The sequence below is a fragment of the Molothrus aeneus genome, chromosome 13 (assembly GCF_037042795.1).
Source record: "Molothrus aeneus isolate 106 chromosome 13, BPBGC_Maene_1.0, whole genome shotgun sequence".
NCBI lineage: Eukaryota > Metazoa > Chordata > Aves > Passeriformes > Icteridae > Molothrus > Molothrus aeneus.
Window position 1 is genome coordinate 12,981,814 of NC_089658.1, and position 26,190 is coordinate 13,008,003.

The 26,190-nt window shown below is 49.4% G+C and overlaps 2 protein-coding genes across 2 annotated transcripts; one reads left to right on the forward strand and one right to left on the reverse strand.

Moving 5' to 3' along the window:
• Nucleotides 1–2,225: 2,225 nt before the first annotated feature.
• MRPS11 (mitochondrial ribosomal protein S11) lies at nucleotides 2,226–5,866 on the reverse strand. The gene is made up of 6 exons (XM_066558520.1): nucleotides 5,789–5,866; nucleotides 5,541–5,651; nucleotides 5,215–5,304; nucleotides 4,409–4,538; nucleotides 3,008–3,073; nucleotides 2,226–2,587 (listed from the first exon to the last, which is right to left on the reverse strand). Exons 1-6 carry the CDS (start codon nucleotides 5,821–5,823, stop codon nucleotides 2,480–2,482), a joined length of 540 nt encoding a protein of 179 aa, XP_066414617.1. The 5' UTR covers nucleotides 5,824–5,866; the 3' UTR covers nucleotides 2,226–2,479.
• A 30-nt stretch (nucleotides 5,867–5,896) lies between these two features.
• MRPL46 (mitochondrial ribosomal protein L46) lies at nucleotides 5,897–8,396 on the forward strand. The gene is made up of 4 exons (XM_066558521.1): nucleotides 5,897–6,092; nucleotides 6,449–6,641; nucleotides 7,183–7,356; nucleotides 7,951–8,396. Exons 1-4 carry the CDS (start codon nucleotides 5,898–5,900, stop codon nucleotides 8,199–8,201), a joined length of 813 nt encoding a protein of 270 aa, XP_066414618.1. The 5' UTR covers nucleotide 5,897; the 3' UTR covers nucleotides 8,202–8,396.
• The last annotated feature ends 17,794 nt before the right edge of the window (nucleotides 8,397–26,190 follow it).

Consider the following 26,190-nt stretch of genomic DNA (forward strand, 5'->3'; position numbering starts at 1 on the left):
GGTGTCTATTAATTCCCTGCAACACAAACCACAATAGAGTTTTAAGCCTTCTTCCACTGTACTGTGTGTGCAGGAAGGAGCATCCCAGCCCTTGCTTTGTGCAGCTGTGCTCCCTCACCTCACTGACTGCCCCAGAGCCCTGGGATGTGTTGCAGGATAAACAGCTGAGACTGTGCACTGAGTTAGGACATGGTTTTGGGAGTGAGTGCTCCATCAGGGCAGGAGAGAAGGTGCACGGGAAATGTGATTTCAGTAAAAAGCTGTACAGAGTCCAGGGAGCTGGAATATTTGCATCATGTTGTACAGATCCCAACCACTGAGCCATGGAGAACAGCATCAGCCTCTTCTGTCCAGCACAGAGGGTGCTACAGGACTATCAGTTGAAATAGGCAGGGCAGGGAGGGCCATAAAGCTTCCCACTGTATAAGCAGTGGTGATGCACTGGCAGACCTCCTAAAACCTTCACAAACTCCCAGAAACCAAGAGTGTCTAGGAGTGGCCTTTACAGAGGACACAGCCTTGATTTCAAGTGTGGGTAAGATTTTAGGATGAAGATTTATTCTTCTCATTTTCTGACTCTCAATTCACTTTTTACACATACTCTCCTGAATTCCAGCAGGACCACAGATCTCTTCACAATTTTCCTTTTCAATTTGCTCTACCACCTTCATGTGACTTGGGCACCTCTGCATTGATGCAATGAACAGGCTGTAGTGGAGAACAGCAGTGTTTGGTCTTGTGTGTGTTAGACAAACCTGCTGGCACAGCCTGGTGCCCCTCCTTTGTCAGGTTGGTTGCTGTGCTGGACACAGATACCAGCCCAGCCTTGCTGTAAACACATCACACATCCCTTCCCCAGACAGCTGAGTGCATACTCAGAGAGTTCATCTTGGCAGTTTATGGCTGACCTGCTATCTTCTTCTTAAAAAAGCAGAATATTAAGTGCCTAGTGCAGCTGTATTTCTGGAGTGAGGGGGAAACTCTTCTAGTGTGGCAAACATCTATGGAAGAGCCTCTCTTCCTCACTGTCAAATCTGTGACAGCTCAAGGAACTTCCCTTTAAGATCACCTACCCTCCCTACAAATTCAGAGAGTTGGACTAAAGTAGATTTGTCTGAATCTTGTTTTCTCCTGTCAAATGCAACTCAACAGGCTTTTCTAAGCAGAGTGATTTCTTTCAAAACCTGCTGTATGCCATTCAGACCCATGAAGGAGGTTCACTGCCTTGTTGCTATGGTACCCTTTCTCTAAAGAGGAAGAAAATAGTTAACTATGCAATTTAAGAAACTACAGAGGAATGACAGAACGAGAAATAATAGAAAAGAAGATTTTGCATTTGCAATAGAACTGCTGGTTGCTCTGAAATACACGTTTACAGGTGAAATACTTGCCCAGAGCATGTTGTTTAGTGCCAGAGCTTCTCTGGCAGCAGGGATTTCAGTGAGATGCCCTTTGCTAGGCACTGTGCCTCTGCCATCCAGCAAATCCATCCTGTAGTCAATTACTGCTTTTACCTTCCCTGCTTAATGCTCCTGACATATTTCCTTGGCAGAAATTCTGGACGGAGCTGGGACAGCGATAATACATCACAGACCCACAACAAGCTCCTGCTGCTTGTGGATACACAGAGGTACAGTTCAAGACTTAAGTGCTTTGTATCTCCTTGGCAGCATTTCATTATTCCTTGGGCCTACTAACCCCTGCTTGCTTTCCCCAGGACCCCGGAAAATCCAGTTTGTGGTGCACAAGGCAGGGCCAAAGAGACTGCAAGCATCAAACCTGGCAAGATCCCAGCAGCCCTTTAGAAAGTGAGGTGCTTTCCTTTGCCAAGAGCAGTGGCAGGTCAGTACAGCTTGGGTGAAACAAAGCACTGCAACAGATCTGTGCCAGAAATCAGGAATGGATCCAGGCTGGTGCTCTGTGAACAGGGAGAGCTGCCTCTCATAGGGCACACGTAGCTCTGTGAGCCAGAGGGAAGGAAAGAGTTACCCCATGCCTTGTTTCCCAATGTGAGCAGTGAGACAAAGAGGGAAGGAAGATGACCTGACCCTGTGCAGTTGTTTACTACAGATGATTACAGGAGATTGAGATCTCAGGCTGTCCTTCTGCCTGACAAGGGCACTAATGGCATGGAGGGCTAGACAAGAGCCACATATGGTGGTAAGAGGAAGAGAGCAGTTAAAAGGAAGTAATAAGCCAAAATACTTCTAGGAACACAGCAGGAATGGCTGTCAAAAGACCAACATTTTAATCAACAAACTTTGTAGACAAGAGGCTTCCCACTAAGGGAATACACGGATTCCTGCTTTCACCAGCAGCTTCTACCTCCTGCATTTTCAAGGCTCAGCATGGTCTCTCCAAGCTTCCCTCAACAAGTATTTCCAGGGAGGGTGGCCTTCCAGAATCAGTCACAGAAGCAACATTCAACTCAGTCCCTGATGAACTGACGTTGAAAGCTGTGTGTCCCTTGCCCTGCCCGTCACACTCTCCTGGCTTTCCGTGGGCGGCAGCCGTTGTGGGGGACCGGGCTGTTGTCGGTGATGGAGATGATCTCCAAACCTCCCATTGTCAGCCCCTTGATGGCAGCCTGCAACAAAACAGCAGATGACAGCTATCAACACACAGAACAGTAAAGAAGGGAAAAAGCTCAGGGCAAAACAGTTTCGTCCCCCATCTGAAAATCAACTTGTTCCAATGCTTCTCACTTCTTAATTCTTAAAAATAAGTAACTCATTCAGAAAACCCAGTTTAAACTTATCTGCTCTAGTCCTTTCTTGAGCATTCCTACTTTTAGCCATAAGAAGCCCCAAATACAGCTTTTATTCTACCTCCAACATGGTATTACTCTAAAATTATAATGACTCTAAAAATTCATTACTGGGCACTTAGGTGAGGAATCCTTTACATCAGCTTCAGAAAAACCAAGTTAATTGAAACCAGCCTGAGTTTAGAAAACATCCATGATAGCTGAGAAAATAAAGTATGGAAAAGAAACTCCAACACCTACTTTGCGTCCTGGTCCCAGTCCTTTCACCATGACTCGCACATGCAATACACCCTTCCCACGTGCCTTCTGTAAAAAGAACAACTGGTTAGTGTTCTCTCTGACATAAACTCTGGCTCCCCTGGTGTCTTTCATTTTCATAGTAGTATTTAAGTAAAAATAAAGATTAGGTAGTAATGGATAGAGAAGACATATATAGGGATTACTGCAGAGACACTAAGAGCAAACGAGGCTGGGGTATGGCCATGGCAGTTCAAGAGAACTTCTGTGCTAAACTGTGAGCTTTGCACAGAGAGAAAGCTCTCAAATCAAACTATCTGTGACTTAAAGCCAGAGCAAAAAAGGACATATCCATGGATACGTGACTGAAGTGGCAAGGGACTAACAATGACTAATTCTAAGTTGTTTTCCCTTCTCTAATGTGGCGATTTCTACCCTGTGAGCAGTGGATTCTTTCTGGAGGGTAAATGAGAAGAGCAGGCAAGCTTTAGATTTGCTGTGCAGGAGTCCACACCTCGAGGGCAAAAATTCTAGGGGCTTTCAAATTAGAAATGAAGAACTGCTGTACAGCACAGCCCTGCTGCCACCACGTGGAGGGAGCCACCTCTGGCTCTCTTTCTCATTGTGCTCTGGTGCAATTAACGTACTAACTACTTCAACAGTGACAGAATCAAGGTGTCCAAGCACAGCTACGCAGCTATTATGAGGCTCCAACAAGCACAGATTGATAGTGAAGATGTTCTTATATCCCTCTGAGTCAACCACAATAAGCTGTTGGCCAGCAGTGGCACCAAACTCCTCTGGCATGAAAGGCTGAAGTGAGTTCCACCTAAATTAGGGTAAGGATTTTCAGTTTAACCTTGCCTCATTCTGCTGTAATGAGGACCGTGACACAGTCAGCCTCATCTCCTCCACCTGGACACCCACATGGCTTTTTTCAGAAGGAGTTACAATAAATGACATGCAGCTGGAATGAACAGGTGCAAGAACATCACTTCCTCTGACTGGAACTGCTGGCTGGAGCTCAGTTCTGTGGCGGAGAGCAGATATAAAATATCCAGACAATAACTACAGCTACTTCTCAGTACCCTACGGTGCAAAACTTGAACTGCTACTGATTCAGAGGCTACATTCCCCAAATGACTGAGAAATGTTCACTTAGGAAAAGAGGAGGCTGTGCAGACCGGTGCTAGGAAAGGACAGGTTCCAAGTTACAATCACACATTTCCAATCACAACCTGCACAGCTCAGCTCCCACTTGGGGCATTTCTAACAGCTCTTTCAAACACACTTTGTGTGCAAATGAAACTCCAGCACCACAGTGCTGCCTGCGAGCCAGGGCCGTACCCAGGGGCAGGCAGGCAGAGCTCCCCTCAGGAGGTGGGGATCACGGTGGGCACTCACCACTGCTGCTGCCATGGCTGCAGTCTGGGCTGCGATGGCAGTGCCCTTCTTGGCGTTCTGGAAGCCCTCTGTGCCGCAGGACGTGCGGGAGAACGGCTGGTTGTCAAAGCTCACCACCTGGATGTGCGTGCTGCGGAGGGACAGGGGCAGAGGCAAGAAGCAAGCCGGAACAAAGCTTTATTCTCCAGTTTCTCGCTCACCTTACTGGCATAACTGACTTCTGTCTCTCTTTCAAAGTATCCCACTCAAACCCACTACAGAGACCACCCAGCAGTGACCTGGTCATCTTACAGACCCCGGCAGAACCTTTCTGGAGGTGTGCTGTATCTCACTCAGCCCTTTCAGATCCACCTCTCACTGCATTTTATCTCTTCTATTAAAAAAAAAAAGCACAAGACACTTTTAGAACTTGAAAGAGCCTTAAGCAGTAACACATCACAGGAGCAATCACTGATGAAACACAACTGTCTCATGGAGAATATAATAAATTTTTCAACACCTGCACAGAAATAGTGCTAGAGCATGGGCTGGAAGTAACCTGCTCTTAAAACTATCAGCATCTGATTATTCATATCAGAATGTAATCAATACATAAAAACAATCTCACAGCTTTTAAGACACTCCAGTAACAGGTATGCTCCCTGAACACCACTGAGGTTTAAATCAGTATCATCTTCCCAGCCATGAACACCACTCCCTTGGCTGTTTTCCTTTGAGCCTTTAGATCAAAATGATGACAGGCCAAACCCCGGGTTCGAAGCTTTGATTTCACACGAGAGCAGGAATGGAGCAGCTCATTTGCTTACTTGTTGTACGTTGCTTTGATGTGAGCTATTGGGACCTCTTCATAAACCTTGCCATCCCATCTCATGGAGTTCCTCTGCAGGATTAAAGAGCTGAGGAGCAAAGTAAGAGTTGTCAGGCCTCGCTCTTTAAATATTACAAAGTTTCATTTCATATCGGGAAATAAAGAAAGAAGGGAGCAAACCTCCGAAAAACACAAGCTGCGTTTCTGATTGAGTCAAGCGGCTCCCTCCCCTTCCTCGGCTGAAAACCCACCGAAGGCGATAAAACCTCGCAGCAAGAGGCAGATGGCAGCGCCCTCCCGGCGCGGCCTGGCCTCGGCTCTCACCTCTGCTCGGTCGCGCTCTGCTTCTCCGTCTCCTTGGCAGCCGCCCCCGCCACGTCCTGCAGCCTCGGGGGGCCGGAGCGGAGCCCGCGGCAGAGGGCGGCGGCACGGCCCCTGAGGAGACAACGGCGGCTGAGCGCTGGGCGACAGCGGGCAGCCCCCAGCGGCCACCCCGCAGCAAGGGGAGCCCTCCCCGCTGTCCCCTCGCTGTCCCCCCGCTCCCCACAGCCCATCCCGCCCTCTCCGCTCACCCCCAGCCCAGCACGCGTAGCCCGGCCAGCGCCATGGCCGCGCTGATGGCGGCGCTCGGCCCTCGCCGGGGAGCGGCTGCGCGGAGCACGCCGGGAGCGAGGAGGGGACATGGCGGGGCATTGTGGGGCGCGGGCCATGGCGGCGCCCCTGCGGCCGCGGGCGGCGGGCAGCGCTCGCTGGGTTTGTAGCGCTGCCGCGCGGCGCCCCTGGAGGCTCTTTGGGGCGATGTGCTTGTTGAGGCTTCCCCGAATCACGCAGCCTCTGGAAAAGGAGGAGGAAGAGGTGGCGGCGCTCATGGAGCAGGTAGAGGGGGATGTGTGCGTGTGTCTGCGTGAGGGTGTTGATGGGGAAATGGTGCCCTCAGGTATGAGGGGAGGGGAGCATCAGCGGCTGGTGGCCTCGCACACACCGTCTGTGATGTTGCTCACCAAGTGCCCTGCGTGCGATTTGCTCCACATCTCGTGGGTGTTGGAGGTGTCCCCATGGTCGCCTCCATGGTGTTGGTGTCCCACTCACACGCTCTGGCTGCAAGGAGGGAAGCCATGCTCAACCTCAGGAAATTCCTATTGCCTTACTTTCCTGAATTGGAAATAATTTAATTCTGCTTGCTAATACCTATAGTGCTTGTGGCTTAAGACTTCTTTATTTTGCTTTTCTAGATAGAGCTGGAGAGGAGCCTCTATTCTGATCATGAAGTGCGTAAGCTGGAGGAGGAGGAGCAGCTCAAGAAGAAGATGGAAAGCTTGTATGATGAGGATGAAGCTCGTGGCAAGACGGTCATCATGGCTCAAGACCTGGAGGAGAAGTGGGAGCAGAAGTTTCTGCGGTTCAAACCTGCCCCACGGATAACAGGTACAGCCTGCAGTTCGTGGTGGGTGAGAATACCCAGATTGTTTGCCAGAGTGCAATTCAGTAGAAGGAAGGCATTTTTGGTCTCTTTTTTTGTTTGTTTTAAAGAGAGTCTTGACACTGTGGCAGCACATGCGCAGTTAACAGTCTGACAGGGAAATCAGTGTTCCCATGCTGCAAAAAAAGTGTGTGTTCACCAAAATGATGGGCATAGATGCAAAATGATGGACATAGATGTGGTTTCCAGACAAGAGAAATGTTTGGTCATTTGGTTCCCAAGCTCTGCTTAGTGCTCTTGTTGGTTTTTGTGAAGGTGGAGATCTAGGCTGCTTATTATAGAGTCTTTCTGGATAGGAGAACAGCAGCTGAATCCTGCAATGACTTCTAGAGTAACTGAGAGCATTCCTGTCTAGATTTCTGTCATATTCCACGTACCCACATGTGTGTATTGTTTCTGGGTGTGAGGCCCAGAGGATTGATAACCGAGGGGGTCAGAGCATGCTGCCAGGAGACTTTGTTTCCAGCGTGTGTTGATTTTTGGCAGATGCTGACAAAAGCAGCGATCGAACGTCGCTGAACAGGAAGCTGGACAGCAACCTGATGCTTCTGGTGAAACAGAAAATTGGTAACCAGGAGCTGTGGCTCCTGCCTCAAGTGGAGTGGCAGCCTGGAGAGACGCTACGGAGCACGGCTGAACGAGCCATGGCTACGTTTTTGGGTGTGTAGCTTGACCCTTCCTTTTGTTTGTCCCAGTGGTTTTCTTCCAGTACCCTGTCTGAGGGATCTTTGCCATCTGCTGTTGTGAAATCTTCTCCCATCTGCTTGGAAAAGGCATGTTGTGGCAGAGGGCTGGCACACTGGGAGTTGGGATCTCTGGCTGCCAGCAGCAGCAGTGCTATGTCTGGCCATCATGGGCCATTTTGGGGTATCACCAGACACCCCTGAATGTCTGGAGTTGCTTTGGGCTTCTCTTTCCCTGTTGTTGCCCTGTAGTAGCTTTTGTGGCGGATGGGTGATGAAGGCAAACATGTGTCCTTGCTTTTCACTCAAGATTGGCAAAGTTGGATACCCTCCTCTTCCTCCCTCTCCCACTCTAAGAGGACTCTCTGGTCTCCAAATGAGCTGTTTTTTCATGAGAAAAAAACACAGTTCTTTCACAGTTGTCAGTATTTCTGCCAAAGAGGGAACAGCCAGTCTGAACCTCATACAAGGAATGGCTTATGCTGTGTTGTTGTTATACAGGGGAGCAGTTATTGTTGTTCTGTGTTCTTATGTCTTAATCTCTTTCTCTTGCATTGCTGGCTTCTTGCAGGAGATCACATTCAAGCCAAAGTCCTGGGGAATGCACCATTTGGGATTTACAAGTATAAATTCCCCAGGGCCATCAGAACTGAGAATAACGTGGGAGCCAAAGTCTTCTTCTTCAAAGCCTTCCTCCAAAGCAGTGATTTGTCCCAGGCAAAGCTGAAGGCAGATTACCTGTGGGTCACAAAGAAGGAGCTGGGAGATTACCTGCAGTCAGAATACCTGAAAAAAGTCAATAGATTCCTCCTGGACTTGTGAGCAATGGCCTGTGCTCCAGCAGATGGGGAAGGTGTGGGACGTGGCTCCAGGGAGGAGCACAGCTGCTGCTTTGCATGGTCTGGGTGTATGAGATGTTCACTTGGGCTCTGGAGGATAATTTGCCTTTGCCTTATTTCCCAGTTCTCTTCACTGGCCCTGTACTGAATAAATATTAAATCTATACTTGGAAGTGAAGCTTTCCTGAGGGAGTTCTTTGCTCTTGTTGAATTCTCCTCCTCCACCTCTTCTGGAAATGCATGTTGTATCCTTTCCTCTCCCAAGAGTGTGGTTCCCTGGGGCTGTGCTACCCAGAAGGTTTGCTTTCCTCTCCAGACTGCTGCCACAGGCTCAGCCTCAAAGGTTTCTCCTTGCTGTAGCTAATGCTTATCACTGGTCCCTGCTCTCTGATAAGAGCAGCACTGGAGGGTTATCTGTGTGTCCAGGTGGGAACAGACTCTCCTGAACACCAGCCAGGACAGGATGGGTTTCTGGGGAATGTAAGCAGGGATATTCACAGCTTGTTAACTTCTAGTGTTAGCTGCCTCTGGCCTGGAGTCTGTGATGCACAGTGGCTGTGGAGGACACGGATCCATGAGGAATGGGCAGCTGCCTTCCCACTCTCACTGCCTCCCTGTGAGCCTCAGGTTACAGCAACAGACACTGAGGGAGGATAGCAGCAGCAGCAGCTGCTCTCTGTCTGGGCTGGGAGGCTCATTTTTCCTGGGAGGGGAAGGTGCTTTAGCATTGCTGTCTCATGGGAGCAGCCTCAAAGGTGTCTCTAGGGAGTTCTTGGCTCCCATTCCCACTGCATCAGGCCAGCACTGCTAACCAGCACAGCTGGGTCTGCCTCAGGTAGCCTGACCCTATTACCCTAGTTTCTTTATTAGAAGATCTATCCTGGGCTTGTGTGGTGCTGTCTTGGCCCTCTGGGGATGGTTCTGTTGTTGGAGGTTTTTTCTGGTTGTAAATGTTGCTGTTCAGTAGTCAAGAGTGCTGCTGGACCTCGCAGGGAATGAGCTTGCTCCAGCAGCAGGGAGAGAGGGAGGAAATAACTGTCATAAATCATCCAGAGAGAGTTTGGACTCCAGAGGTGGAACTGGAGATTGCTGTATGTACTTTATCAATCCTTTGGGAGCTGTTGAGCTCCAGGCTTCAAATTAAAGTTATCCTTAATCACTCTGCAAGACACTGGGGTGGAAGGTAGCACAGCAGCCTTCTATTTTCCAATGCTGGACAGTCTGGGAGCTGCAGGTTTGCCATAAATTACCAACAAAACTTGGCTCCTGGAAGCATCCTCACAGGCCTGGCAGGGAGGCTGAGTCTGCAGCAGAGAGCAGTGGCAAAGAAGAAATAAATGTGGAGCAGAACATGTGCCTGAAAGGCTGCAGATTTTTGGCTGCTCTCTGAGGTCAGCACTGCTGAAGGGAGCCCTATTGCCTTCTCCAGGACTGGAAGATCCTGAAGCAGGGGGAGGCGAGTCCTTCCCCTCAGGCTGTGCCCTCCTGTGGGGGCACATGGGTGCAGTCAGTACAGGTTTTCTCTGCCACTCTTGTTTCAGGCTGTCCCTGGCTCCAGAAGATGCAGCTGGGACCTCACCATGGCAGGTTTTGTATTGCTAGGACAAAACTTTCAAAGCATAGAAAATGCTGTTTAATCTGTGCTTGCTCCCAAAAGACAGAGCACAAATGAAAGAAAAGGCTGTACTGAAACCTTGCTGATCTTCAGACCCAGGCAGTTCCTATTTCTGGATTACTCAAGCTGCAAGTCTTTGGGCATTGTCTGTGCTGAGAGATGTGTAGCTCCTTCAGCAGTGCAAAGGTCAGAATCAACAGCATCCTACATTTTTAAATGTTTTTCCTTGTCCTCAGACCTTACAGGTAGCATGTGTGTGAGAAACTTGGTCTTTTCTGAAAGCTGAAAGTGTTTTTTCATCACCTGAAATAAAAATTCCTGCTTGCAACCTCTGTGGGAACGGCACCATCTATTTATTTATTTAAAATATTTTTATTTTTCCTGTAGTTGATTTTATTTAAAGCCACTCAGCCAGTTGCTGCAAACAATCACAGATCCTGTAGCTCGGAGGCTTTTGCTCAGTTCTCCTGTGTGAGCTCTTCTTCCCCAGCCTTGGGGAGAGGGAAGCTGGAGGATCCTAAAGGATGGCTTGAATCTTCTCATTTCCTCTACTCCCAAACTCCTGCAGTAGGTCACTGAGGCTGTTCTTTTCCTTTGGGAACTTGGTGGGTGCAGGCTGCCTTTCCACTCAGCATGAACCTATTCCCATACTCAGGGCTGCAGAAGTCTGAGCAGGCTGGTGGTAACTGCTGAAAAGGCAGCACAAAGCCCGAGAGCCTCTTCTGAGAGAGCAGAAGGAACCTGTGGAGTTGTGGCTGTGTGAAAGCTGCTGCAGTCCAGCACAAACACCAGGGGGAGCATTTTACTTTGGTTGAAACACAAAACTCCCTTTGCAAATGTGATGGAGAGCCACCAGAGTTTGTCTGGGTGTTGAAGGAGGCTGGAGCTTTTTCGGACTCAAACCCTGGAGGGTTTTTCTCACTTTGATGAAGTCCCTCTTACATGAGATCTCTGCCAGAACCTGAGGCTGCACCAAGTGCCTGAGGAAGAAACTGAGTTTGTTGTGGTTCTTCAGTGCAAGGCAGGGTGAGATCATTTGAAGAGCTCTCCTGCGAAGGGTGCACTGCAGAGAGGAATTTTGGAAAGGACCCATAGCTCCTCGCTTTGCGAGCAGCAATGTGAAGCTTATCTAAGCAGTCCAAGGTAAGATCTGTGCTGCTGTTAACCACTCCTGACTGTGCACACCAGAGAGCAAGCTCCTGACTGCTCAGGCTGCAGAGGCTTTCTGCTCCTCAAAACCAGTTTTGGCATGGGGTGCTTCCATTCTTAAGGGTCATATACAAAAAGCCTCATCCTTTCTCTCTCCAAGGGGAAGGAAGCACCTGAAGATGTCCTGGCCCTGGTGTGGTGCAGTCCAGCAGCTGTTACTAAAAGTCTCCAATAGCAGACACAAATGGAAGGAGCAGTTGCATTCTAAAGCACTGGCATCTAAGCCATCGCTTAAACCCCCATGTTAGAAGAGGGAGCTGAGAGTTTTCTTTGTGGCAAGTTGACACTAACACTCCCCTCCAGTGGAGAAGAAATAACAAGTCCTAATAAAAACACTTCTCAGCTTCACAGATACAGTTTTCCTTTACTTTTACAAAATTGTTGCCTAGCTGAAATCCCTCCTTGTCTCTGTAAGTTTTGGGGGTTGGTGCTCTCTAAGCAGAGCCCTGCTCATATGTTTTGTGATAGTTTGAACTGTTGAGAACCTCACACTTTCTCACATAATGGGAAACTCCAGTATAAAAAACAACAAACCCTGCTGTTTGTTGCTCCTTTTGGCTTCTTTATTGCCCCAAGCAATGAAAGTCTTCAGAACTATGAAGATAAATACACATGGAGCCAGGAGAGGTCTTTGGAGCCACAGGCTACACCTCTTCCTGCTCTCTGAAAACCTGCAGGAGGAGAGATGCTATTCTCCCAAATACAACCATGAGCAGGGATGCATGCTGGGGATGCAGGTAGCATCCTGAGGCATCCCTGACTGCCAGGCCAGGGGTGAGCTGGCTCAGGGACAATGGGAATTGTGCTGTCCCAGCTGCTGCAGTCTTTGGGCTCACTCTCTGTCCTGGAGGAGGAATCATCTCCAGCAGCATCAGTCCCTTTGCCTTTATGTTCAGGCTCCCATTCTTGTGTTGGAAGGGATCTCTGTCTCTGGAAGGAATTTTTGTGCAGGTTCTGCCCTTTCCTGCTGTGCTCTGCTGCCTGCAGGGGATGCAGCCTGGGCTGCTCTGCTCATGGCAGCCCAGAGACCCAGCAGAAAGTTGTGTGGGAAATATTGAGGTCACCAGTGGCACGAGTGGACTAGATCCCATCCTTTTGTTTTTGGGGACACCTTTTTCCTCCTTTTTCTTGTGAAACCCCTGTGGTTGGTATAATCAGCATGTTGGAAAGACACAGAGTGGGACAGTCAGGAGGCAAGGCTTGAGTGAATCTCTGCAAAAAGTAAGAATGGATATGAAATAAAGGGTACTGCTGGGAAACTTGTACTCAGGGTCGAATTTCCTCAGAAGCTTTGTTGATACTACCCAATCCTTGACATCCATCCCTCAAAAAGAAAAGCCAGGAATTTTTGAGGTGAGTGTGAAATGCTGACAGCAGGAACACCCTTCAGGTAGTTCCAGCTACAGCTTTGCTGTCAAGGCTACTTTTCCCTAACAGATCTTGTGGGGTATAAAATCCTTTGTCAGGACTTCATAAGCAATGCTTGAAGACCCAGGGGAATTCCTCAATTGAATTATAAAGTGTCTTTCAGCAATGAAGCTTCAAAACTGAGGCACTGAAGCCTCTATGGAGAGAATGCAGGGCTTTAGGACTCACCATCACAGCCCACTCCAGGAGCAGGACTGTGCACAGCCAGCAACTGGCTCTTTACCTGGCTGCTGAACATCCAATTTCATAATTGACCAATGCAAAAGTTGAGGAAAAGATTTTACATCTAACAGTTTGAATTTTAAGCTGAACTCTGTTGGAGCTTAAGGTGAGAGTTGATATTGAAGGCAGATCATCTTCTGAGGGGCTGCTCTTCCTCTCAGGCATCTGGGCAGAGGGAGATTGGGGACATCATGACATGAGGCATGGGCCAGCACTGCTGCTGCCTGATGGCTTTCTGCTCTCTCTCATCTATCAAAGTAATTATACCCATTACATTTCTCCTTTCAGGTTTTACCCTCCCAAATGTTATTCCTCAGCAGTAAACCTGTGGGGTGAATGAATTGTTGGGGAAAAATCCTAGGTATAATCCAGGTTTAATGGGCACATAGGAAAAACACACTGGGTTTGGAGGGTGGCTCAGCCAGCGTCCTGCTTCTGCAGACAAATAGAAATTTATCTTGATGTGTGTATATATCTAATTTCATGATCTGTGAGCTCTTAATAATTGGTTTGGTGACCTGCTGGCAGTATTCTCTCTGTGTAGAGCTTTCCCCAGCCCCCAGTTAATATAATGGGTCACAAATCCCATTTGCTTTTGAATTCTGAGTAATCCTTTTGTTAATGTTGCCTATTGCTTTTCTGGAAGCACTGGAGGAAACCGGAGCCATGTGCTAATCAGTAAATCTGATTCTGCGGGTTCCGAAGCCGCTGCCCTGCCCCGCCTGCCCTTTCCAAATGCCCGGTTTGTGTCAGACCCAAAGCTCCCCTCTGCAGAACAGCAATTGCTTCCCAAGCTGGGAAGTGGCAGGGCTTCAAGCTTCAAGTGGCACGGGCTGCAAATGTTGGATGAGCTTGAGGAAAGAGGGATCTGCTGGGGAGTGGGCAGCCAAGACGTGAGGGGTTTGGAGAGGAGGGAAATTGGGCATTCAGGGTGTCTGATCCCACCAGTGCCCTGTGTGGAGGGGCAGTGAGTCCCCCATTTTAGGGGGTGGGACCCATGGGGACCCATTTTTCAGCCTCTGCTCCATCAGCACTCCCAGCTCGACATCCAGTCTTGTCCCTCCTTAGGGAATGTGGTGCAGCAGGCAGTGCCTTCCACCAGAATGCTGGGGCTAGCAGGGGCAGGAGGCAGTGAGCAAGATGGGCATTACCTGTCCCAGATCTTTCTGGATTTCATATCCCTTAATTTTCTCTGCCTGCAAATAGGATTACAGCGAGTCTTGCCTGTTCTCTCCTGCCCTTGTGGGTAGGTAGTTATCTGAACCCTTTCAGAGGAAAAAGAAGCTGCCAGACACCCCCTAAGGTGATTCCAGGTACATCCCTGCTGAAGGAAGGAAGGAAGGGAGAGCATCAGCTCCCGAGATTGCCTGAAGACAAAGTTAAAATCACCAGCTACAGGGGCTGGCAGGGATTGTGTTCCTGCTGCAGTGATTACCCATGGATTGAACTGGGTGGGAATCTTCAGAGGTATGTCCAAGCACCAGAATATTCCAAGCCACAAAGTCAGTGTTTCTTGATTACTTTTGTTTGTTTCCTGATTTCTCTAAGTTTTCAGTCTCCTGCACAGCTGATAAGCCTCACCCTTCACCCTTTTCCCTCATTCTTCCATTTGTCTCCCTATTTTTAGCCTGTCTGTGGCACTCTTCACACAATGCCTGTGTGCACTGCTTTGATCAGAGCTGCTGACAATGATGACATGACCTTGAAGGCAGCGGCTTGCAGCAAGTCAAGCTGTGCTGTATTTAGTTAGCTTCTTGTACTGGGCATGGTGTCACAACCCAGGCAGGCACACAGCATCGCCTCTCCTCACTCCCATGCTGTTTTCCTTGATAGTTCCCACCAGGACTTGGGCTATTTGACTCCAAACCCATTCCCTGGCTCTGGCCCAGAGTGAGGAGCATGGCAGGGAATTATCAGTGCTGGGAGCTTGATGCTCAAATGTTGCTGGCTCTAATCTAAGAGCTAAATTCCCCCGAGGATGGAGGTGAATGCTGCTTGTTGCCTATGAAACAGCTCAGTGCTAGGCACTAGATGGCAGGCAGTGACTGGGAAATCCTTCCAGTGGAGTTTTATTTCCCTTTCCCCTTAAAATAACCTCCTGCTCTAGCTCTGGCACGCTCCAGCGTGGGAACCTGGAGCATGGAATAAGGATCAACAATTTTTAACTGCTGTGTTCAAGCTTGTATCTCTCACGTTGAAGGATCCCAGTGATTGGCAGATGGTTGTCTTTGCTCCACTGAGGCTTGACAAGAAGCAGGAGAGTCCAAAGAGCTTCTAGTGCAGGGAAAAGAGGCAGGGAACAGGCAGGCAGCATGTGAGAATAGAGGGTGGATGGAGGGCAGGTGCTGAGGTGTGCCCAGGGCACTGTGCAGGGGTTAGGGAGGGATAGGGGTCCATCCATATGAAATAGGGATAGAGGCAAAAAATGATTGTGTGTGTTTGATGCAAACAAGGGAGAGTCAAGCAATCCCTAAGGATGAATTTCCTATAAGCCTTGTTGTGCAGCAGTTGCTTTGGAGAGGGCAGTGTTGAGGTTTCAGCCACATGCTGTCCCTCACCTTGCGAGGGGGAGGGTGGTCACCAGGCTCTGGCTGTGGGGCTTAGTCACTGGGGAGAGCCTGATCCTCTCTCCAGACTGGCACAACATGCCTTTGATTTACTTGGGCTGGGCTTGGGGGTTTATCCCCAAAAGTACACATAAAAGTGGACTCACCTAGAAGAATATATTTGTACCCTACTCTACTCCAGTGATGCAGCAGCATGTGCTCCCATGCACTGTTGGAGGCAGGAGTGGCAAAATCCCTTCTTTAGTGACCAGGGGTCTATATTCAGCATGTCCCTGGACCCTGCTGTGTGCTGCTCCCACCTCTATGGAGCTCAGGACAAGACAGCACCCATGGTGCCAGGTGCCTGGCTGTCCTGTTCCCAGGCACCAGCACAGAGCCACAGCCCCTGTGCCACACTCTGGGTGTTGTAGGTCCTCTGTAAGCACCTTCCAACAAAAAGGGGATTATCTTTAGCTTGTTAGAGTCCTTGCAGGGAGGGAGAATAAGGCTCTTTGCTCTGAAACGTTCTCTTCCTTGGGATTACAAGATAATGCATATGAAACGACATTAGCTCAGCCAGGTTTATGGATTATTTGAAAATCAAATTCTTTTAATCTCATCCACCATCTGGCACCAGCATAACAGCCAGCAGCCAGCTCGCTGCCACTTCCACCCTGACTGTGTCGGAGTAACTGAAAATGTCACAGCCACTGAGGGGACACCAGCATCCCTGGCTGTCACCCTGCATCCTGGCACCAGCACCCAGGCCTGCCTTGTCCTGATTTCTTCCCCAGACAGCGTGGAGGGAACGTGTCTCTGAGGAACTGGAGGGAGGCCTTGGCACGCACTGGGAATGAACAGATGGACGAGGAACGTTTCACTGCTTGTGCCTGTGTGACCATGAGGCTCAAAGCCAGAGGGGTTCCCCGGCCTTGGGTAAAGGTTAAGGTAGAGCAGGGGAACTGCCAGTCTCACTGATGTGATTTGCAGTGATCTCCTGGCTGGGCAGGGAGGGATGAGGGTGCAGGATGCTGATGCAGAGTTTTTTCTGGGGAGGTTGTGGTTCCTTGTGGATATTAACTGGGAGCTGCATCTGTGCTCAGTGGTGGGGCTGGAGGCTCCATGGGTACCAGAGAGGCAGGGAGCACTTGTGCTGTTTGCCAGGGACAGTACAAGCAGGAATGCTGTCCCCAAGGGGCAGGACAGAGTGGGACAGCCTGTCAGAGGTGCAGCATGGAGCACTCGTGAGGCATTGCCATGGGCAGCACCACAGAGGCCAACCTGGCTCCCTCTCCCTGGCTCACAGGTCAAGGAGCAGAGGGACTGGAGGGTGGTGAGGGATCCCACCAGAGCTTCCAGAACTGGGGATGAGTGAGTGAGTGAGTGAGTGAGTGAGTGAGTGAGTGAGTGAGTGAGTGAGTGAGTGAGTGATGTGTGCTGGGCACTGTCATCCCCACTCCAGCTCCACATCTGATTTTTCAGATGCCAAGCCAGCTGGGCTGCAGAGCTGCTTGGTTCTCCTGTTTTTGGTTTCTGTGCTGAGCCTCAATACAACCATCCATCTTCTCCTGTCTCCTCCAGAACACTTCTGTACCTACTACCAAGGAGCGCTCTAATCTCAGTACCCATTTAACATGAATAAAAAGCCTTCTGGGACAATAGGTCACGGTTATACAATTTAGCTCAAGTAGAGAAAAGGCCTTTATGGCTGTGAATACATGAATACTTAAAATATATATATAACATTGGTTAACATCAGGACTTATAAGCATAATATATATATATAGCACTGGGCTAACAGTCTGTGCCTTGACTCCCTCCACAGAAGGCTGGAGCTGTTCTGCCTGTCAGCTCTGGCCCAGCGACTCTTCATGCTGGAGTCAAAATTTGCTCTGCTGCCCATTTTTTGCAGGGCTTTTGGTGTGGTGAGCAGTTGTTACAGGCAGGGAGCTCTGTGACTGCTGCTTGGTGGGGATCAGGATGAGGAGGGTGAGAATATAGCACCTCTGTCCACAGGTAAAAATGCACACAGAACGAGGCTGGGGTAGCTGCTGTGCCATGCAGTAATTTGCTCCCATGATTTGTGTGCCCTGAAGAGAGTTGCATGCAAATTTAAAAAAAAAAGAAGAAAAACAAGAAAAAGAAAAATGAATAGCTTTAAAGAAAAGAAATTGTCATTTCTGTAGGTAATTAATTACTAATTATACAATCTCGGCATTGTCTGTATCATTACAATTACTTGGTTTTTCAATACATTGTAGCTTTAATTAAATAAACCCTTAGATTCTTCTTTTTTCTCCTCATCTCTAACACAAAGTAATTTTTTTTTTAGTGCCAAAGAATAAATTAATTGTGTAATTAGTGACTTTTACATTGTCACTCCTGAAAAGGTTATTTCCAGGTTGTTTGTATGAAGGGGCTGGAGAATGCTTGTGAAATGTTGTTTGATACCAAGACTCCTGGGAATTACCTGTCTGTGGCTGGGGATGCTGGTGGAGAAATCTGGGGAGAGTTGCCAGTGGGATTTGCCAGTGCTGGAGCACAAATGGCAAGAAGGGGATGCTAGGGCTAGATGGAGGAAGCTGTCAAGCACTGCTCGTTATCCCCTTGCTTATTTGCATGTTTGTGAATAAATAAATTTCATTTTGATGCAGAAATGCCCTCTAGAAGGCATCTTCAGACCCTCCAGACAGGAGGTGAATGGCAGTGAAGCTGTGGCTGCTTCTGTGTGCTCCCTCTGCTACAGGTGGAAAGGAAAGGAAGGAAAGGAAGGAAAAACCCCAGGGGGCTGTGAGCTGGTGGGGATGGCACGTCACCCCCTGCCCCACCACCTGCAGGGGACATGGCAGATCCCAGGCAGGAAAAGGGGAATTTAGCATGCAGCTAGTGATAGGGATAGATCTTAATAGATCTGCACTTGTTATTTGGAAAAGAAAATCAGGATTACAGGCTTATGAAGGATTAGCAAGCATGAATGCATATTTCTGCATATAGTGCTCCTTTTGTAAACCCATTGTGCCATTAGGCTGATATAGAGTTATACCATTACCAGCATGACATCAGTGTATCAGATAGTCTTGATTAGAAGACCCAGCAGCTGTACAAAGGAAAACAGGGCATTCCTGCAAGCCTGCTGATCCTCTGCTGTTGGTACCTCGTGGTTTGCCTCAAAAACATATTGGTTTTCAGACAGCATCAACACCACCACCAGTAGGACAGACACCCTGTGGGCACTGGCCCACCTCCTGGGCCTGTCAAAGTGACCACATGGAGGTTTTTAATATTTCAGCTGCCCTGTCCTGTGGGTTTTAAAGTAGCAACAGGAAAGTGAATGCATGAGAATCCCCAAGTGTCTGCACTCAGCTATAATGGTGGAGAGAGATCTTGGATTGCTCAGAAGAGGCTGGATCACTCATGGATATTTGTGTAGGGGTCTTTCAGTGTGGCTGAAGCTGCATTTCTGGTTTTAGCCGGAATACAAAAGGATCCTCATAAAGGTGGTGTGTCTGCTGGCTTTGAGCACTGCACATCCTCAAGGACAGCAGCTGCCAGGTCTTAGCTCTGGGAGCCCCAGAGATGTGGGAGCTACCTGGAGGTGTAAAGAATTTGATGCAAACATGGAAAACTTCAAGAGCCTTCCTGTACTTTATAGCCTGCAAGTCTTGGCCCCCCCATGACTGTCAGTGTGTGGGTAACCTTAGCAAACCCAATCCCTTGGCTGTAAGCTTCCCTAGGGGTCACCTTTGTAAGTAGAGTTGTGCTGAGCAAGAAACTGGGATGGAGGAGCAGGAAGTGAGTGGTTATGAGATTTCAGAGCCTCTATGTGTATGAGTACAAGTTTTGATTTTTACTAAATATTTTCCCTTTTCGTTTAAACCATTGTGTTTTTTTTTCCAGGGAAATGTAATAAGAGCCCATGTGTTTCTAACTAAATGGCAGCCTGTGCTTAGCAAACAACCCAGGGTCTAGTTTGGATGGGATCCCTGCATTGATGTTGCTGGAAATCAAATAAGTTGAATAAGGCAGCTTGTTCCTGGAGCTGCCCAGAGCTGTTTGTTTATTGGGCCAAAGGGAGTGAGGAGCCCATGGAGCACCCAGGGCTGCAGGAAGCTCTGTGGGACAGCAGGATGTCTCTGTTCTGCTCTGATGTTGTCCTTTCCTTGCTGTCAGTCAGCTGTCACAGCATTCCAGGAATGATCCCAGTGCTGGAGGCAGCCAGCTCCATCCATGGGCTCCCCTTAGCACTCCTGCCTCTCCTTTTGAAGGTGATTTTCAGCAAGAAAATTTGATTTTTCCTACCTCTGTGGTCCAAAAAATACATCCACCTAGGGGTCTCCCACTTCCACACTGGGATGAAGAGCATCTCTTCAGAGTGAGTGACCTGCTGCTGCTAGAGTTGCTGGTTCCTTGGGCAGCCACTTCCATTTTGCCTCCTCTTCTTGCTGCAGGTTCCCTCCCCTCTCATTCACTGATCTCCTGCAAGTGTCACTTTGCTGACACTTTAGGCTTGAACTGGGACCAGTTTCCTTTTTGCCCTGTCATGGTCCTGGAGCCTTCAGAGCTCAGATCACTTTTGAGTGTGAGATTCCAAAATACTTTGAAATACTTGAAAAACAGTATGCATGTTTTTTCTCTCTCCATTGAAGTGTATGTCTGTGGGGGTTTTGTTATTTTTTCCTTGAACATGTTTAAAGTTTCTTTTGGCCATAATTTCTTCTTGTGATGTAAGTGTTCTGACAAACTTGACTCTATGCTGCAAAGCAGTTCTGCATGAATGATCCAAGTAGGTCAAGCAATCTTCCTCTCTGCTTCTTTCCCCTGAAGTCAAAAATGACCCTACAGCCACAAGCCCAGTGTGTAGAACCCAGTGCACCCTACAATACCAAACCAGAGTGCACCCAGCCCTGGCTGATGTGTGCTGATATGGTTTCAGAGGTACTGATGCTGCTGCTGGTGTGTCCTTTCTGAGGCCATCAGTGTCAGCAGCCCTGTTAGCTGTGACATGAGGAGGGTGACTCATGGGCTGCACTGACACAAGCAGTGCCAGGGCCTCCATGGGCTAGCAGGTTCCTAACCTGCGTCAGCAAAATGAGGGGTGAAGAAAGGAAATGAGAATCACAACCAAACCTGAGTCTGAGGGGCAGGGAGCAAGGGAGGTGGGAAGGTCATCTCCCTCTGAGCCTGTGTCCCCACAGTCCCCACACCTGACCAGGCACAAGCTGCAGGTGGACCCAGCTCCAGACTGGGAGCTGGGAAGTGCTGCTGTTATTTTTAGATGCTGGAAACATTGACTCTGGACATGTTCTCCAACTTTCTTACCCTGCTGAGAGCCTTGGGGCATCTTCCTCACCTCTCCCTGCAGAGGCTTTTGAGGGGCTGATTCTTGTGGGTTGGCACCTCTGATTTCCTGGTTTTGCCATTAATATTTTGTTTGCTGGTGCAACAAACCCTCCTTAGGTCAAAACTGCAGAGGGAAGCAGATGAGAAGTGCTTAACAGTCCTGAAGCTGAGCAAGCAGCTGAGAAGGCTGGTCAAAGCAAAATTAAGATGCTGTGAACCTCGTTGCAATGATTAATGGCTCTTTTTATATGAAGATGTTCAGAAACTGACATTTACTGAAGAAATGAGAGTGAGGTCTTTGGAATAAACTAGGAAGAGTTGTTTAGGTTTTTTTAATAAAAAGAGATGTTTCAGCCAATACAGGCAATTAAGCATTCCTTGGTGCTTCTCCTTTCTTGCAGTCTGTAACAGAAGAAAAAACATGGAGAGACAAATAGCTCAGTTTGGATCATGGGACAACCAGACTGGAGCATGACCTGCAGCTATGGTGGCTTTCAGGAAGTGCTGAATGGGGGTGATGAACCAGCCCATCCTCACCCTGTGTGTCCTTGACAGCTCTCTGAGCTGCAGGACAGGAGATAATGAGATGGCAGGAGACAATCTCAGTGACCACCCCTACCAGCAGCCTGGCAGCAGCTCCCAGCCCAGCCCACCCTCAGCAGCAAGCAGAGCAGACAGCATCCTCAGCACTCATTCCTGTACCTGCATCCTTTGAGCCTTCCTTCATCACCACCCCAAGCATGGAAAGCAGCCTGGAAAGCTGGGGGGGTCATATCTCCCTGAATGCTCTCAATAGTGCTACCCCAAGAGCAAATCTGATATCACAAGTCAGTAATGAATTGGAGCTGGGCTGTAATGATCTCTAAAAATGTTTTCTAAAGCTGGCTGTCGATGCCACAGCTCAATCTTTAAAAGGATTTCACTGTTCCTAGAGCAGAATCCAAGAGAGCACTCTGCATCTGTTTACCATGCAGAAGAGTCAAAAATGGCTCTCCTCCCTCCTGGGTCCCTGCAGCTTCTCTGGCAGAATTAAAAGGCACATGTGGAGCTTCAGTGCTGGGGTGAAGAAGAGTGGGAACAGAAAAGAAGAATCCTCTGTTTCATCCCACCTGCTCTGTGATGGTGACTTGCCCCGAACAGTCTCAGGAAAATCCTGTGTAAATGGAACATAAATGTTTTATGAATTCAGCCCTGGTGGAGTAAATTAAAGGGTCATTAATGGCCTCATTAAAGAGCTTTGCACTTTGTTCTGAATTATGAAAGCTATCATGCAATGTTAAACTAAATGGAGTTTTCAGTGAGACTTTAAAACTCTTTAACCAGTTCCCTCTCCCCTTCTGTCTCTCTCTATTATTTTCTTCCCCCCTATTTTTTTTGGTCTCTGAGAAATGTCTTTCGAGGGAGCTGCCTGTAGTGCTACAAACTAGATTTCAATTATAAATCTTCTTATGCTCCACTAATTGCCCAGAATTTTTCTCAAGAGCTGCCTGAGGTTAATGCTGATGAAGAAAGAGCCCTTTTGTCTTTTCTTGAAATGGTACCTCCCTCCCCCACCTCTGACGAGACATCAAGCAGGGAATTACCTATAATGACACCCAAATGGGATGCAGAGAGCTGCCATGGGGGAAGAAAGACAAATTTGCTGTGTCTTTGCTTTTGATACCTGGGGAAAATCCTTTGGCTCCTCCAGTATCTCCCAGTGTGGCTCTTGGTGGACCCCAGGAGCCTTCCCTTGCTCTTGGTAGGATATCATCTGATGCTCAGTGGTGTCAAGAGAGTGTAAGAGCTCACCCTCAACAAGATCCGGCAGAAACTGGGGCTGTAAGGGCATTCCTTGGAGCTGTAACTGCTGCAGCATCCTGGCTGCCACCACAGGGTCCTTGTCCCTGCCCCAGGTTTGGGGATGAGGAGCACTAAAGCCTCTTCTGCAGCATGGCAGTGACTCCATAGAAAGATCCATTTTGTGCCTTTGCAGATGTTTCTGTGGATAAACAATTGCCAGGTTGTTTTGGATCAGGCAGGTTTTTGCCTCTGTTCTGGGTGTTGGGTGGCCAGGTCCTGCCCCTGCAGCTGGACCAGGAGATAAGGGCAGTGTCCTCAGGTGTACAAGCCCAGTGCATTTGGAGAGAGAGGCTTTGGAATCCATGTTCAGGAGCCAGCATTTTCACTGCTGTTGGGTTTGAGTGTGTGGGAATAAAGAACCATCCCCTGGTCACCTTCCTGCCTTTCCCCAGGAAAGAGGAAAGAGGATGCTGAACCCCACACCTCAGTGCAGAGAAGAGAGACCCCCATGTCTGGGGGCAGCAGCCTCTTGCTTAAGATCCAGCTGCACTGCTAACGTGGGCAGAAACTATCCTAAAACACAAAAAACATTGATTTGCCACAACTTTTCCCCCTGGACACAGCTATTTCACCACCAAGAGAAGATCCTCAAGCCTGGCCTGGAAATTCTTGTGATGCTGGAGGCAGAGCTGGGTCTCCCCACAGGACATGGCTGGTCGCAGCTGGGGCTCTTTCCCCTCCCCAGCCTACCTTTAAGGCTCTTGCTCGGACTTTGTGACTTAGCTTGCCCTCTGCAAGTTCTTCACACAGCTACACAACAAATTATACCCCTTATTAACTAATTAAGCTGTTTCTCCAACCAGGCAGGAAAGAGAGGAGGTTGTTATTATTTCTATTTTTAAATATCTGTGAGAGGCACATGTGCTTGAGCAGAGGCTTAGCCCAGGTAAGACACGAGGGGTGGACAGGGCCAGCTGAGAGGCCCTGACGTAGCAACAAAGTCCCTTTGCTGGCTTTGCTGTTTAGTTTGCCATGTCTGGGACAGATCTGGGGAGTGATGGTGACAGGCTGTGATGGGAGAAGCACAGGAGGACGCTGAGCTCCATCAGTGTGTGACTCCAGCAGGGTCCTGCAGGAGCCCAGGGGACTCCCTGCCTCTGCCAGCCAGTGCCAGCTGAGCAGTGGGTTTTAACCCCCACACTCGTGTCTCTGGAGGCTCAGAGCCTCAGGCAGAGAGCTGGCAGCCCACGCTTCCCCATGTGGATTTGTTCGAGCCACATTCCCCAGTGCCCAGCTCCCCAGAGCCCCCATCATCCTCACTCTCTCCTGAGACCATTCACATTTATTTTTTGGGGGCGGGGGGGCTTCCTTAGAGATCAAGAGTCACTCCCCAGAGCAGCCTTTGATGGGACTGGTCCAGCCCTGGGACATCCCAGTGTCTCTCCTGGCCATCAAGAGATTCCCAGTGGGAGTTCCAGCCAAGGCTTTGCTGCTACACCAGGCTTCACCTTATTGAGGCTCTCTGGATGCTCTTCAGGAGCATCCTGGCTGGCTCCTGGCAGCCTGCACTGCAGAGCTGCACTGCCCAGAGGCTCTGTCTGCCTCGTGGCTCCTTTCCTCTGAGGTGGGGACACTGTGGCTGCTTCTGCTGCCCAGCATGTGGGAAAGGACGGGAATGCTGCAAGAGCTCTGCTCAGAAATGCTGCTGCTGGCTGGCAAGCCCTGGCCTCCTTCCCTGCCCCAGGATGTGTGCCACTGGGACAGGGAGATGCCTGAGAGCTGGGGCCAGATGAAAACCACTGCAGATGAAACCACTGATGTGAGGGCTTTTTGGGCCTGGTGTGGGGGTCAGGAACCACTGGTGCTTCATATCCAGCTTGATGGGGGCTCAAGCTCAAAAAATAGTGTTTGCCATAATTTATATATCAGTCCAGGTACTGGGCATGTCCTGGGGGAGCTGGGCAGAGTATTAACAACAACAACAACAACAAAAAAAAAATCAAAATGACCACCACCAAAATGCTCAGGGGTGGGGGCTACTGGCAGCCCCCAGCTGGGTTGGTGGGGAGCTTGCTCTGTGGCCATTCTGCTTTTTTACTTCATAGAGCTGTGTAGCTTGTATTTTCTTTCCTCTGAGGGCTTTGTTTGCTTGCTTGTTTGATTTTATTTTCCCCTTAATGCCTCCCTGCAGGGTGTGCTCCAGGGGTCTGCAGAGGCTGACCTGCTCTCTGGCTGGTGTGGAGGTTTCCTTGCTGGAAGCTGCTCCTGCTGCCTCCAGCCTGTCACATCCCTGCCAGATGCCAACTTTCCTTTGGTGCTGCTTGCTGCTGAGGGGGATCTCTGAGTATCTCTGACCTCAGGAGAGGGGCTGGTGCTCTGGTGAGGGATGGGGACCATTGCACAGGGTGATTTAGAAAGGCTGACAGGCAGAGTGGCAGCCCTATAAACCATGTTTATGCTGATAGAATTAGCGGAGCCGTGGCCGGGCTGTGCTGGAGCCCTGCAGCTGGAATGAGCATCAGAAGGGGCCAAGCCCTGCAGCAGCTGCCCTCAGCTGCCAAATCCCTCTGAGGGGATGGGGCTGGGCTGCAGGCAGTGGATCCCTGGTGGTTTGTAAAGAGGGGGTGCAGTGGGCAGCAGGCTTTTGGGCAAGGTGGGAGGATAGGAGTTTTCAGCGAATTTTCTCTCTTTCCGCGGATCCGAAAAATCCAATCCGCGGTTGGATTAAACTGCACGAAAGATGTGGATAGTGTTTATACTGATGATGGTTATTTTAAGTATAGGCATGTATTTACATGTGAAAAGAATCAAAACCCCTAAGCTGTGGCATGCCTTGCAGTGTGCTATATGCAGTTCAGTGACTGTCCCTGAATTGGCCAGTGTCAAATAAGCTATTTGGATCTTAGATGCCTTTTGATGCTTTTTTCTGCTGGTGTCTGTGGACATGGGCTCCTCATGGCCCCAGTGCTGGGAACTGTGTCACAGACTCCTCTGCAGCCCGGTGCCACCAGCCCTGGGGACACATGGAGTGTGGGGGGCTCGAGGCTGGGACCAGGTGGAGGGTGTGGGGTCGGTGCTTTGGTGGGAGTGCCTGCAGAGTGTGCTGTGGCTTCAGGGATGCCACAGTGACCTGTCAAGTGCCAGGAACAGCAGCTCCTGGGTGTTTGCCACGACAGCTTCCCACAGGTGCCATGAAGGAGGGATGCTGAGGAGCCAGAGCTGGGCTCTGCTGCCTGCAACATGCTTGGGATTTGAGGGGCTCTGTTTGCTCCCAGGTGGGCAGGCAGTGCTGGAGAAAGACCAGGGGTGCCACACCATGGATGAAGCAGCAATAGTGGCATGGGAAATGTAGAAATGCCAAAGCTGGTGGCAAATCTAGGGGTCAATGCCACATATGCTGCCCTTCTCCCTGCCACTGTCCCTGCAGGGCTACTGGGGGTGCAGGGTGGCCCTGCTTCCAGCAGGGATAAGGGAGGATGTGGCTGGGGTGCAGAGAGCATCCTGTGCCATTCCTGGCCTGCACAAATGGAAGATGGAAGGGCAAAGGGACAGCTCCTCAGGCAGGGAGGTTGCTGCAGGCAAAGCTGAGGAGCTGCAGAAATTCTTTGCACTGTTTCCAGCAAAGTGAGTGATGGGGACTAGGGAAGAGGGAAGGATATGGGTGGGGAGCAGACTTAGCAAATGACTTCACCGTTGGTTAAATTTCTTCCGCACTAAAACATTGCAGGATTTGGGGAAATAAGCACAAGTCTGCCATGAAAAGTATCCCACCTCTAGCTGTGGCCAGGCAACGAGAGGAAAGTGCTTGTAAAGTCATTGATGATGCAAAG

Bases quoted from the DNA above. Each gene is read 5' to 3' on its own strand.
- MRPL46 (XM_066558521.1), top strand. From the start codon at position 5,898: ATGGCGGGGCATTGTGGGGCGCGGGCCATGGCGGCGCCCCTGCGGCCG. The intron at 6,093-6,448 runs GTAGAGGGGGAT...TTGCTTTTCTAG, and splicing joins TGGCGGCGCTCATGGAGCAG to ATAGAGCTGGAGAGGAGCCT. The intron at 7,357-7,950 runs GTGTGTAGCTTG...GGCTTCTTGCAG, and splicing joins AGCCATGGCTACGTTTTTGG to GAGATCACATTCAAGCCAAA.
- MRPS11 (XM_066558520.1), bottom strand. From the start codon at position 5,823: ATGGCGCTGGCCGGGCTACGCGTGCTGGGCTGGGG. The intron at 5,652-5,788 runs GTGAGCGGAGAG...TTGTCTCCTCAG, and splicing joins CTACGCGTGCTGGGCTGGGG to GGGCCGTGCCGCCGCCCTCT. The intron at 5,305-5,540 runs GTGAGAGCCGAG...TTTGCTCCTCAG, and splicing joins CAGAGCGCGACCGAGCAGAG to CTCTTTAATCCTGCAGAGGA.